The sequence below is a fragment of the Triticum dicoccoides genome, chromosome 4B, assembly GCF_002162155.2.
Source record: "Triticum dicoccoides isolate Atlit2015 ecotype Zavitan chromosome 4B, WEW_v2.0, whole genome shotgun sequence".
Classification (NCBI taxonomy): Eukaryota; Viridiplantae; Streptophyta; class Magnoliopsida; order Poales; family Poaceae; genus Triticum; species Triticum dicoccoides.
Window position 1 is genome coordinate 664,074,995 of NC_041387.1, and position 14,510 is coordinate 664,089,504.

The following is a 14,510-nucleotide window of genomic DNA, read 5'->3' on the forward strand; positions in this document are numbered from 1 at the left end:
ATGTTGAGGTCGATGACGACCATGGGACCAGGGTGGCCGGCGCAATCACGTTGCCGTCCGACGACGTGGAGAACCAGGTTGGAGCATGCTGCCGCGCTGAATGAATTATGGAGGAGCTCGACGACTGGTAATGCGGAGGACGAATGGCCGATGAGCCTGTGCTCACCGCGGCCATGGCGGCGACGGAGAGAATGACCAGCGCGGGTCGGCTAAACCCTAGCACGAAGAGGGCGTGCGTCGTCACTGCATGCGTGGCCTTGGCGACGATGGCCTCATTTTCATCTACGACGGCCTTGTGCCCTGCGGCCGCGACCTCGAGGGCGAAGTCGGCAACGACTTTTTTCTCCGCCTGAACGGTCCGCCGGGCCCTCCTCCTGGCCGATTCTATGTCTAGCCGTGCGATCTCCGCCGGCGTGAGCTCCGAGCGCGCTTTCTTCTTCTTCGTCGCGGGGCGGGCAATGGTGGCGGCCGGGTCGGCGGGTTTCTTCGGGGCGCCCGCCATGGAGGAGGGAGTGGAGGGGAGCGCGTGAGGTTTTTTGGGAATGAGAGGGAAAGTGGGAGCGTTGTGTCCCCAATGGGCGGGCCAGTGGAGGACAAGGGCGCGCGTCCTGCCTGTTCGCGCGTTGTCCGTTTCGACCATTTCTCTCTTCCAACCACATGATGCCACAAGCCATCCGCAAGTGTAATCTGTAAAATCTATCCGTGAGTGTAGCATTATTGCTCACCGCACACGCCACTTTGCCCCGAAAGAGCTTACAACATGCATCCCATCTGATTGATAAAAAGGGTTGGCTCCACCACCACATACATACATATTCTCAAATTTACCAAAAACAGCTTAAGGCATCCAAGCATCACATACCCTTTGCCAAGATGCAAAGATGTTGCATTTTTGGGACATTAGAGATTCAGCTTCTCACCTTTTTGCCACCAAGAGCGCATCCATACATAGGACAAAGACTCTTGTCGAGACCAGATCCCTCTTCCTCTCCATCCATCATCGTCGTCGCAATCTAGAGAGAGAGAGAGTGACCAGTAGTAGAGATAGAGAGAGAGAGAAATCCATCGGAGGGGGAAGGAAGCAACGAGGGAGGGAGGAAGGAAAGGAGGCAGCTTTAAAAAAGAGTCAAACTCCGTCCGGCTCCCCCACTTTCTCTCTCTACATCGCCCAATCCCCCCGCACTAATCGCCGTCGCGTCACTGCCCCGTCCCCCCCTCCCCTCCGCGCTCGCTCCTGCTCCCCCTCCGCGCCGCTAGCCCGCCTAGGGTTCCGGCCGCCCGATTGGGAAACCCTAGCTCCTCCCCCTCCGGCGCCGGCCGGCGGCGCCTTTCTTCCCCTTTTCCGCAAAAATTCCCCGCGGATTCCCGACTTCCGGCCGCCAAAACCCTAGCTTTGGGGCCGGGATCGGGGAATCCGGGCGGCGCGCGCGCGGATCCCGCCCGAATCGGCGGGGAGGCGCCCTGATCCGCCCCTAGGGTTTCGCGGGGGACCCGGCCCATGTTCGCGGCGGCGGCAGCGGCATGCTGCTGCTGACTCGCTGGGCGAGATGCAGAGGTACGCGGGCGCCGGCAACAGCAACAGCTCTGGGTTTAGTGGCGGCCCCGCGTCGGCCGGCGGCAGGGACAGCTCCAGGCTCGATGTCTCGCCCTACGCCCCGCCCAATTACCCCCTGAACCCGAGGTAACGCGCCCCTGTTCTGCTCTGCCCGTGCAAATTTACTTGCTTAATCAAACCGGTATCGACAATCGCCTAGTGTTAGCGAGCCGGGGCGCGCCAATTAGTCTGTATTTAGTTGGTAGTAGTAGTCCCTCATGGATCAGTAATTACACAGTATAAGCTAAAAGGTATGGCGCCGTAGTAATGGCGTTTCGTTAGAGGCATTATCGCGTTCCGTTACTACGCCACGTGCACGCTCGAACTTCCGATAATGAACCCGCCGTATTGCTATACTTGGAATTTTCAGCGTATGGAAAGAAATGAATAGCTACCCTTTATATGAACTATTATTCTGTCACAACCTAGTAGTACTGTACAGCCGAAGCTATTTTAATTGAGCCAAATGCAAGCTAAGCCATCATATTTACTGTCATTTGTCTTTAAGATGGACTAGCTAGCTCATTTTTTGAATAACACTTAACAGTTTCGCCGAGCATCAGGTCATTATCATTGGTTATCTATGGCATTACATTATACTCCAATCTGTATTATTGAAAAAAAGGAACTGCAGACTCTGTTTGTTGCAAAATGGAGATTTTTGTTTTTCATTGGGGTGAAATAAACCACCAACCTTCACAGCTATTTTTCGAGAAAACGCAGAAGATTTGCGTTTCATTGTATTGAAAAGAGGGGGTTTGTTACAATCTTCCTAGGAGGCGAGTTACAGGGCAAGTACAAGGGCATTAGTGAACATCCTAGTTTTGGGGCAGGATGACGCGGAGGCCAAGGGATCCTGCTCTGGCCCAAAGAGCGGCCTCGGCCTTGATCGTGGCGATCAGGGAGGTGACCGAAGGGCGGTCTCTCTCGAAAACGCAGCCATTGCGAATCTTCACAGCTATTAACTCAAGGAATAAAAAATGCATCTTTTTCCCCCTAAAAAGGAGAGTCTTCGTCACTTTTATCATATACCATAAATTCGCAGTATCTAATATAACTACTACCTCCGTTCCAAAATAGATGACATTTTTGTTAGGCTAGTGGCTAGTTTAGCCTACCAAAAACGTCATATATTTTGGAACGGAGGTAGTAGAACATAGGGTTCTTGATGACTAGGAAAAAAATATGCTGGTGCCAAAATCAATTAATTGTTGCCATGTTTCCGGTGAAGTAAGTTGACACTATTATCCAAATCTGTCATTTGCATTTTCCTGTGCCAGTAGTAATTTGTGACCTGTGTTTCCTAATACTACTGTTTTTCAGGCGACAACAACAGCTTGCTCCGTACAGGCTAAAGTGTGACAGGGAACCACTTAATAACAAGTATGTATAAACTTCTGAACCAAAAGCACTTCACTGAAAGACCCAGAGTATGCTTATTAATTTGTTGTCCGCCCCACAGTGGTTGTATTTTGGTTACTTTCCTTGCCCTTAGTTGCGGCATTGACTCATTGTTTGCATATGTGAACACATTTCCATTGCTCTTTCCGGCAACAGATACTAGTTGTTTTGTCCTGTGACATGACTTCACTTAGTCTCACTCAGTAGTCCTCTTCGATATGGCTCTTTTGTAGGCTTGGACCACCTGAGTTCTATCCTCAAACACCAAACTGTCCTGAAGAGACCTTAACCAAAGAATATGTACAGTCTGGGTACAAGGAGACTGTTGAAGGAATTGAGGTGCGTTTGGGAATAAAAGCTTTGTAGGATGCATTAGGGATTTACTACATATCTATCGTTCTTGACTGTTTTCTTTGATGGACTTGATAGGAAGCAAGAGAGATCGTACTCAGTCATATCTCATACTTCTGCAAGCCAGATATCGTGGGAAAATGCAAGGAGGTAAGAAAATTCCGCCGTGGGAGTATCTTGTTTTGCCAGTATGTATAACTAATTACTGCTTAATTTTTTATAATATGATTTCAGTCATAACCACTTATGTTTCACCTTTCTGTAACCCAATCAGCACCTGGGTGTTGCAGATTTATTTACCTTCTGTACTGTACGAGTTTATACATAGATGATTTGATGATAGGTTGACTGTAAAACAGGAATTATCTTTTGCCCATCTGTTTTCTGTTTGTTTTAGTTCACTAGCCTGAAAAACAAATTGCTATTGTGGATTGTGGATGGTGTAATGGCTAGTTGATCTCTATCATGAATAATGAAATGCTTGTTAGCTCTAGCTGATCAGCCATGCATACATTATACATGATACATGTTTGATATCGTGGCTTGTTTGCTTCTGTTCTCTTTGGGTGCTGTGTGGAGACGGTAGCATCTAGCGCGCTGTCAGGGTTTGGGGTTCAACTTGGCTGGTTATGCGGAAAGCCAGGCTGGGATGTCTTCCTTTTATAGTTGAGTTGAATCGGAGGTTCTATTAAGTTTACCTTGTTGATCTGTAATGTTTCAAGAACGTGATTTCAATGTGAAACGCTCAGGGGAGGATTGTAGATGCATTATGTGATTGTTAGGGATTACTAGTTGCTAAACTTTTCTCGCTGATGGATAGCACGTGAAACCTTAAAAGCACACCTTTCATTTCTTTGTTACATTTATTTCTTTCCTTCTTTTTGTAGATGCATTATGTGGTTGTTAGGGATTACTAGTTGCTAAACTTTTCTCGCTGATGGATAGCACGTGGAACCTTAAAAGCACACCTTTCATTTCTTTGTTACATTTATTTCTTTCCTTTTTTGTCCATTTTATGTATTGGATGGAGACTACGGCTACACTTCACACCTTCTGTTGTCCATTGTTTTCTGAAGGCACTAAAGAAACGGTTAAGGGCTATTAATGAATCTCGTGCTCAAAAGAGAAAGGTATCGCGTCATCGCTCTTGATTTGGCTAATTTGCTTCAATGTGGATGTCTGTCAAACTTGATATGTCTTATCTTCTGATATATCAAACAGACCAGTGACTTTTCCTGTTTTCATAGGCTGGCCAAGTTTATGGAGTTCCTCTTTCTGGATCACTGTTGATAAAACCTGGAGTTTATCCGGAGCAAAGACCATGTAATGAGGACTCCCGCAGAAAATGGGCTGAGGTTGGCCGAAATAACCTTCTGTTTATTATTAAAATTTCTTTTAAATAGGATGCTGGCAAAAGTTCTGCAATTTGTTATCTATTTCACCAAACACTTCATCTCACTCATCTCACTCATCTTTGCATGGTGGTTAGGTGTTTTTCTTTAGTTCAGTATTTGCATACCAGTTAATGATGAACTGTATTTCTTTTGCGGAGTTGCTTTGACTTCAAACCTTTATTACCGTTTGGCGATTATTATGTTGTTTGGCATAGACGGTATCTTTGTAGATCTCCCTTGCTGTATCTCATAAAATTTGCATCTAGAAAGGGTGTGAAGGCTAATAATAGGATGGGAATCTCGATTTGTGGTTTTTACTGGCACCGAGTTTACTTTTGTTACATTGCTGCTGCCATGGTTATGCTTAACTTACTTTTCTTGTTTTTGTGTACCATTACTCTGCAGGCCCTTGCCCAGCCAAACAAGCGACTGCGTTTGTTATCTGAGCACGTTCCTCATGGTTATCGTAGGAAATCACTTTTTGATGTTCTTACTCGATGCAATGTTCCATTACTAAGGGCAACATGGTTTGTGAAAGTTACATACCTAAATCAGGTTTGCAATTCTTCTGAGCTATCTCATGCTTCCTACCAACTGGCATATATTATATAATTGTAACAAAGTCCTGTTGTTGCCACAGGTTCGACCAACATCCAGCAGTATCTCAACTGGTGCTTCTGATAATCAACGATCTAACCAGTGGACAAAGGATGTTGTTGAATATTTGCAACAGCTTCTGGACGAATTTAATCTAAAAGAGGCACATCCGTCTTTTAAAGAACAGCCGTCCGCAGGGCTTATTTCTGGAGCAACTCAAGTAAAATTGAAACATGAAGCACCCTCAGGTGGAGACACTGAAGAGCCCTTGGTGCACTTCAAATGGTGGTATATGGTTCGTCTTGTCCAATGGCATCTCACAGAAGAATTGCTAGTTCCCTCGGTACTTATTGAATGGTTATGTTACCAACTTCAGGTAATTTATTGCATTGAAAGAGTGATTCGTCATATTCCATGATGTTTCAGTTCCCTTGACAGTATTTTTTCTCGTTAATGATTTGCTTCTACCCTCCACCAGGAGAGAGATTCAGTTGAGGCCTTGGAGCTTCTTTTGCCTATTGTACTGGGCTTGGTTGAGACCATCACTCTCTCACAAACATATGTGCGGATGTTCGTGGAAATTCTGGTCAGACGTCTGAGTGATGCTTCTGCTGTTGATAATCCGAAAAGGTCATCTATCTCTTCTGTTATAGCTGAGTTACTGCGATACATGGTACTTGCGGTGCCAGATACATTTGTTTCTTTGGACTGCTTTCCTCTTCCTTCATTTGTGGTCCCTGATGTATATGGTAGAGGTGCTTTGCTGAAGATTACTGGTGGTGGTGAAATGTCTAGTTCTAAGAGGCGGGATGTGTACCGGTATCTGTCCTGTGGTTATGCTGTCTGTTCAATTCAGAGACGAGCATCTGATCTGGCGACTCTTGCCAGTCCTAATGTTCATGCACGTGGTGCAGCTAAAGTGGTACAGGCTTTGGACAAGGCTCTTGTCACAGGAAATTTGACAATGGCGTATTCTTCACTCTTTAATGATCTATCTGATGCATTAATGGAAGAGAGGTGGATTAAAGAAGTCAGCCCTTGCTTGCAGTCTTCTCTAATGTGGATTGGGACTGTTGAGTTATCCCTAATCTGTTCCATATTTTTTCTTTGTGAATGGGCAACATGTGATTATCGTGATTGCCGTACATCTCCCAGTCAGAATGTAAAATTTACAGGAAGAAGAGATATATCTCAGATACATCTGGCGGTGTCTATCTTGAAAAGCAAAATGAGCGAGATGAATAAATTGTCTCGGTCTAAGAGTAGCAGTCGCATTGCAATGAATAATATCGGTAAAGGTTCTTCGCTGAATGATGCTTCAGTGGCTGCAACTAAAGTGGGTGATTCTTCTGGATTGAGAAGTAATGGAAAAAATGAGGAGGAGAAGAAGGAAAGGAAGGATATCTTTGAAAGTCCTGGTCCATTGCATGACATTATTGTGTGTTGGCTGGATCAACATGAGGTTAGCAGTGCTGCAGGTTTTAAACGTGTGGATGTTCTCATCATAGAGCTTATTCGCAGCGGTGTATTTTATCCTCAAGCTTATGTAAGGCAGCTAATTATTAGTGGAGTAACCGATAAGAATGGTACTCTGCTAGATACGGAAAGAAAAAGGAGGCACCACAGAATTTTAAAGCAGCTTCCTGGGTCATCTTTATTTGATATTCTCGAGGAAGATGTAGTTGCTGAAGAGCAACAATTGCATGAGGTGATGTCAACATATTCCAGTGAGCGACGCCTTGTGCTTTCTGAACTTTTGAGTGGTCAGTCATTTGATGCAAACAACAGGGCTGAGTATACTTCAAGTTCCTACCTCCGGATTCCATCAGGAGGTACTAATCTCGGTGGTGTGCCTGAACAAGTAGAAGATGTGAAAGTTCTGGTGTCGAGCCTGTTGTGTTTTATATATCCTCACTCGGCAGAATCAGAACAAAATGAAACTAAAATGAACTTTCAAGGATCGTCTACTTCAACACTGACACAAGTTGATACCGGAGAAGCAAAAAATGGCTGTGAGGATTGTATGAGGATTAATGGACAAAAGTTGGACGAGAGAACCTCTCCTTTCTTCCCATTGATTCAATCAGACGAGGAAGATGTTTGGTGGGTGAGGAAAGGGACAGAGCTACAGGAATCTTTTAAGGCTGAACCTGCACTGAAGTCTATTAAACAAACTTCTAGAGGTAGAGCTAAAGTGGTTCGCAAAACACAGAATCTCGCACAGCTTGCGACTGCTAAAATTGAAGGCAGTCAGGGGGAGGCATCTACAAGTCATCTTTGCGAGAGCAAGCTGAGCTGTCCTCACCATAAACCTAGCACTGATGGTGACAATGGCAAAGATGCTGATCACATGAGGATGGCAAATCTGGCTGAAGTTGGGAAGTCATTGAAGAAACTTAGATTGCTTGAAAGGCGCTCCATCTCTGTGTGGTTGTTGAAATCAGTAAGGCAACTTGTTGAAGGAAATGAAACGACAGCTTGCAAAGCTAGCAATTCCATAAGCTCCTTTTCCTCTCAGCCTGATGACAAAACTGCCTCCAAATGGAGGCTGGGCGATGAAGAACTGATGTCAATTCTCTATATACTGGACACATGCTGTGATTTAGCCTCTGCTACAAGGTTCCTTGTATGGTTGCTAGCAAAAATTCGGGGAGGAATGGGTACGCTTGGTCAAGTTGGGAGAAGTGCGGCACATATGAAGAACAGAGATAACCAAGTTTGTCAGGTCGGTGAGGCATTTGTGTTCTCATCCTTGCTTAGGTAAGTTTCTCCTAATGTTGATTCCATTAGTCTCAGTTTAAACAAACGTGAAGAAGGCAACATGGGAATAGAAGATAATGAAATTTTAGTCACTAATATTGAGGATAATGTATCATATTCTGTTTTGTTGTTTATGCATCTATCTGAAACGAAAACGTGGCCTAAATTGCGGTGATTTCACGTGTGTTTTGCCTTATCAAGTTCCATGGCATGAAGGTGTACTAGAAATGACCAATACTTGTGTGATGTCTGCAGTCTGTCCTCATATATCGATCACCATTTATCTATCAAAAGTAGACACCGTTTTGTTTTTATGTGCTGATATGCTCTACAATTTAGTAAGAATTACTTATGTGTCTGGTTTAATATGTAGACATGCTTAGTGTTTTTTTTAGAGTTCCTTGACTAGAGGGTAGCGAGAGAGATAGTCATCTGTGATGAACGGATGTTTCAACTTAGATATATACTGCTATATTGATTTTTTCTGATGGCTCCACTATGTAATCCTTACAGGTACGAGAACATACTTCTTGCAACTGATCTCTTGCCTGAAGTCCTCAATGCTTCAACGAACAGAAATTTTGTGTTAGGAACTGCAAGGCATCCTGCACCAGCAGCTTTTCCTTATACCCGGTATTTTTTGAGGAAATATAGGGATGTGGCTAGCGTGGTTAGGTGGGAGAAAAATTTTAGGACCACATGTGACCAGCGACTGCTAGCTGATCTTGATAATGGTCGGTCGATTGATGGTGATTTTGTTTCCTCTTCGGGAGTCTTAGGAGGTGAAGAGATTGATGATCAAGTTCGTCAAAAGCTTAACGGAAGGGGTTCAAGAATTATTCCAAATATGAAGGAGATAGTGCAGCGGCAAGCTGAAGATATTCAACGCAATTTGAAGGAAAAGAAAATTCCTGCAGCACCCAAGAGTCCCTCTTTTGAGAAGGAAGACAGTTATCAAATTGCACATGACACTGTTTTGGGCTTAGTAGAATGTATCAGGCAAAACGGAGGAGCAACTCCAGATGGAGACCCTTCAGCAGTTGCTTCTGCTGTTTCTGCAGTTGTTGTGAATGCCGGGCATGTCATAGCTAAACATTTGGATTTTGCAGGGGGTAACTATCATGGAGTTGCTTCTATTGGTAATTCATTAAGCTTTGTTCGGCACACTTTGCACATCCACATAAATTCTCTCTGCTTACTGAAAGAAGCTCTTGGGGATCGCTTCAGTCGGGTTTTTGAAGTAGCTCTGGCTGTTGAAGCTTCTTCAGCTGTTACAGCAGCTTTTGCTCCTCCTAAGGTCCAGCGCAATCAGTTTCAACCATCTTCTGAGACTCATGATGCCTATGGAAATCATACAAACGAACCTCTTAGTACCTCAGGGAAAGGCTTTGTTGGGAGGGCTGGAAAAGTAGCCGCTGCTATCTCTGCACTTGTTGTGGGTGCTGTTGTTCATGGAGCTGTGAGTCTTGAGCGGATGACTGCTGTCCTGAAAATAAAAGATGGCCTGGAAATTCAGCAGGTACTAAGAGGTTTGAGACCTAGCTCTAATGGTGCGTCCCGTTCTGCTGTAACCTTTAAGATGGATAATTCAATAGAGGTTTTGGTTCACTGGTTTAGGATTCTATTGGGGAACTGTAGAACCGTCTATGATGGGCTTATTGCAGACATTCTTGGCGAGTCCTATGTTCTTGCACTATCGAGATTGCAGCAGAAGCTTCCTTTGAGTGTGGTATTTCCTCCAGCATATTCAGTTTTTGCAATAGTACGTTGGAGGCAGTATATCCTTAGCCGAGAAGACATGCAAGTTTACCAGTCTATTGCAAATGCAATAAATGACATCACCAGGCATCAACCTTTTCGAGATATTTGCTTTCGTAATACACATCAGCTGTATGATCTTCTTGCTGCTGATGTTGGTGATTCGGAGTTTGCTGCAATGCTTGAAACACATTGCTCTGACAAGAATGTGAGGCAGCTATTCATGCCTCTCCGTGGCCGTCTTTTTCTGAATGCCCTTGTTGATTGTAAAACGCCAGCAGTTATTCAGGTGGATGGTTCGGAACCTGGTGAGACAAAAGAGAATGAGTTAAAACTCCTCTCGGAGAGGCTTGTTCAGTCCCTAGATACCCTCCAACCTGCAAAGTTCCATTGGCAATGGGTTGAGTTGAGGCTTCTTTTAGATGAACAGGCTCTTGCAGAAAAACTTGATAAAGCTGAAAAAAGTAAGATACCCATGCCGATACTGATGACACTTGCAGACGGGCTTCGGAAGCTGTCCCCTAATTCTGAGAGCTTTACACTATCTGAAAGCGAGAAAGGGTTTACTGAAATCATCCTGTCGAGATTAGTTGCCAGACCTGATGCTGCTCCTCTCTACTCTGAAGTTGTCCACCTTCTTGGGAAGCTACAGGAGTCACTTGTCGTGGATGTCAAGTGGATCCTTCAAGGGCAAGATGCTGTTCTGGGACGCAAGTCCACAAGACAGCAGCTTCTTACTATTGCTACACGAAGAGGTGTTCCAATAAAGGCACAGGTTTGGAAACCATGGGGATGGTCCAGCTTGCTCACTGATGTAATGGCTAACAGAAGTGCCAAGAGGAAATTGGAAGCCACTCCGATCGAGGAAGGAGAAGTTGTGGATGACCCTGCCGATGCCAAAAGGCCAAGCAAAAGTACCCCAAGTAATATCGATAGAAGCGTTGAAGCCACCAGATCTAATATAAATAAATATGTAACTGAGAAGGCCTTTGCTGAATTAATGTTGCCATGCATCGACAGGAGTTCGCCTGAATTTCGCAGTATATTTGCTGGTGAATTAATCAAACAGATGGGAACTGTCAGTGAACACATCAAAGCAATATCACGAAATGGTGCCAAACATGTTGGTTTAGTTCCTTCAGGAAATGATGTTTCATCGAACAAATCCAGTGGTCGTAAAGGAATTCGAGGTGGAAGTCCAAATATTGGCAGGCGAGTCACGGTTGGTAATGATCCAACTCCTCCTTCAGCATCTGCTCTGCAGGCAATAGTGTGGCTGCGCCTCCAATTTATCATCAGGCTGCTTCAAGTAATCCTGGCAGATAGGTGAGGATCGAAAAACAGTATAGTTTTGTTTGAAGTTAATTTTGCTCGGAGATTTCCTTGATATTAGTTTGTCAAATGATTAACATCTCTATTAAAAAACATCATTGCTTAGTTTTAAATTCTTAGTGTGATGTGTATTTCATGTACTAGATCACTAGCATGTTTAGGTAGTGTGAAACATCCCTATTCTTTTGGTACTTTAGGGCATTGCTGTCCCAAAAGTGCAACTTGTGACTGTTTCTTTTCCTATACTAATGACTAATCTTGTATTTTCATGTTCGTACTAAAAACTCTAGGGGCATGAGGCATACACTTGCTCCTGCGATACTAAGCCTGCTTGCGGCACGCATAATCTATGAAGATGCAGATTCGCCCCTTCCTCCTGCCAGTTTGATTGCCTCGAGACGGGAAGTGGACTCTTTGCTGGAACCTCCCATGGATGTCCTGCTTGATCGCCCAAGCGAGAGTCTTTTCGAGAGGCTTTTATGTGTTTTCCATGCGCTGCTTGGCAATTGCAAACCAAGTTGGATGAAGTCGAAGCCAGTTTCCAAGCCAACCGTCAGAGCCTCACGAGATATCCCTGCATTTGATAATGAAGCGGCTGTGGCCTTGCAGGTCAGTTCAGTGCTTGAATCGATAACCGCTGTTACTACATGCTTTCTTGTTGCGTCATGTGCTATATATAATAATGCCTTGTTTCCTTCATCATATGCCACAAGTGGTTAATATGCACTTCCTTTTGCAGTCTGCGTTGGACCATATGGAGTTGCCTGGAGCAATCAGGCGAAGGATCCAGGCGGCGATGCCGATTCTCCCAGCAGCTCGGCACCCTAGTATACAATGCCAGCCTCCCCAGCTGTCCCTGGCTGCACTGTCACCACTCCAGAGCACTCCATCTACATCAGGTCCTCAACAGAAAAGCACTTCTCACAGTTGGGTTCCCACCAACATCTCGGGCAGAAGCAAGGCGGTGTTGCCTCCCCAAGACCCCGAGATGGAGGTAGACCCCTGGACCTTGCTTGAGGACGGCACCAGCTGCCCCTCCACATCATCAGGAAGCAACAGCGCCAGCGGCATCGCCCCCGACCACTCCAACCTGAAGGCGTGCAGCTGGCTCAAGGGCGCGGTCAGGGTGCGGAGGACGGAGCTGACATACATCGGGTCTCTGGACGACGACAGCTGACGCACAGCCATGCCGGACCAAACTCTTCTCCGGTGTACAAGAGGGTGGAAACCGCCGCCTTATGTGGCGGCCCCCGTGTAGAATACCGACCGACCGACCGACCTTGCCCCTGTTTTGTTGCTAGGGCGCCTCGCAGGAGCGACGGTGTACATAGTGGGGGACATTAGTCCGCTCCGCGAGCAGCGGGCCCTGTCTGTGTAGCTTAATTAATTATCCAGGTTTAGGAGGGATGATGATGTTGGTGATGCACCTTAGCTGATTCGCCGGAAAGGCTCATATATTCTTTGGTCTGGTTGTGGTGCAAGTTGCTCTGCTGCTGCTGCTGCTGCTGCTGCTTTTAACTGAGATGGTTTGACCTGTTGATATATGATTGTTGGCTGTGAAACGTTTGGTTGGTGCCAAGTTGGTGGATCTCTACTGTTTGTCGAATACTGGATGTTCCATTTTCAGGATCCTCTTGCATTTCGTGATCGAATTTTGATCGTCGATTCGACCAATAGTACATGAGTTGCGTGGCGTAAATACAAATTATACCATTGAAAACTTCTTTTCAGATATGGTATAGTTTTTCTCTTGTAGCGCATAATCCAAGCTTTGCTGGTTAAACATGTTGATCAGACTTGAACCTTGGAATACGTGTGTGCAATATTTGTTTTCGGAAAGAAGAGGGCATCAAGGCCATTGCAAGGTAATGGATTTCTTTCAGTGTGTTCATTCTTGTTTCATGGGGATAAACTCTGAAATTTCCCGAAAGGATTGAAAACCTCTCTAAAATTTAAGGACGCGCGTACACGGCCGTCTGGCTAGGGCCGAGGAAAATACAAATGAATCCAAGACGAGGACGAGCATCCACACGATACCTATTTGACTTATGTTCCGCTGTTCACAAGTTTTCTTTTGTGATTTTGCCTTGATAGATAGTTAAAAGAAACAGCCTTGCTAAATCTTAGTCGATTGAGACTTGGTCAAGTCTTAGACGATGCTATATCCGTGAGATTCTGCGTAAAGATCTGTATAGTTTTTTTTTACTTTTTACTTTTTCTTTCTTGCATGTCATGTCACTTGACCGAGTCTTGGTTAAATTTAAATCGACTTGACTGAGACCTAGCCACATCCTTAAAAAATGCTACTCCCTTTGTTCACTTTTGTAAGACCTTAAAGACATTTAAGACAATGTGCAAAACAACCTATCTCGAGTTGTGTGAAATGACTTACAAAAATGAACGGAGGGAGTAGATGAAAAAGCCTCGCTTTGCAGAAATTGTGATGCCTGGCCACCGTGCCGTACCAATGCGATAAATCGTTTATATGTACATTTCGACAAGGGTTGTCCAAATAATGTGAGAGAAGATATTAAAGATCTTTTTGTACATAATGAATCTCTTGACTAACAAAATACCTTGGAATGCGGTGGTGGGATATTCTGGAAATATTTCAAGGACCAAGTTAGGCTGGTCATAGTGGGAAGTAACTTAGACTAGTAACATGCACATGTTACTAGTCTATGTTACTATCTCTATAGTGCATAGTATTATAGATTAGTATCATATGCGGTCTTATTTATTGCCACACATGACACATAGTAGCATCAATTATGTTATGGTATCTACCTATGTTACTATAATCACCTCTCTCTTCTTTAATTGTCTGCCACATAAGCATGTTTACAAGTCCCAAGTGCATGATACTACTTATGTTACCTCCACTATGGTTAGGCTTAGGGGCTGGGTGCAAGGCTGGATGGAGCAGACGTTATCCACTAAAAAATACCTTGGAATGCTCGTTAAACGAGTCACCTAGGAAATACCGACATATTTTGTGCCCTTCTTGAAGGCACTGTGCGGCATTTGCTAATGCCTTAACCCGGGGCTATTGGTAGGGTAGCAAATGAGGATACACAAGACGTGTTGGGTCTCGTGTGTCCATAATACAATTGACCCATGTTAAGCACTACAAGTTTAAGTTGTCACACGTATTGAACAAACTTTTGCATGAAAAAGAGAACTTTGTCCTTTACACGCATCCATTCAATGCTCTGCTCTTGAGAATGACATGCTACTTGACACCTGTAACTTGTGGATTCTTATCGACATGGTGAACTTTATTGGCGCCACCATATCAACTTCATTAACTAGTCCCAGTTTAC

At 44.7% G+C, this 14,510-nt stretch overlaps 1 protein-coding gene across 1 annotated transcript; it reads left to right on the forward strand.

Annotated features, from left to right (window-relative positions):
• The first annotated feature begins 1,006 nt into the window (after positions 1 to 1,006).
• On the forward strand, positions 1,007 to 12,813 carry LOC119292166 (mediator of RNA polymerase II transcription subunit 12-like). The gene is made up of 12 exons (XM_037570998.1): positions 1,007 to 1,681; positions 2,918 to 2,977; positions 3,229 to 3,334; positions 3,425 to 3,496; positions 4,423 to 4,476; positions 4,594 to 4,701; positions 5,146 to 5,295; positions 5,381 to 5,713; positions 5,816 to 8,097; positions 8,611 to 11,181; positions 11,478 to 11,796; positions 11,927 to 12,813. The coding sequence occupies exons 1-12, from the start codon at positions 1,548 to 1,550 to the stop codon at positions 12,362 to 12,364; spliced, it is 6,627 nt and encodes a 2,208-aa protein (XP_037426895.1). The 5' UTR covers positions 1,007 to 1,547; the 3' UTR covers positions 12,365 to 12,813.
• The last annotated feature ends 1,697 nt before the right edge of the window (positions 12,814 to 14,510 follow it).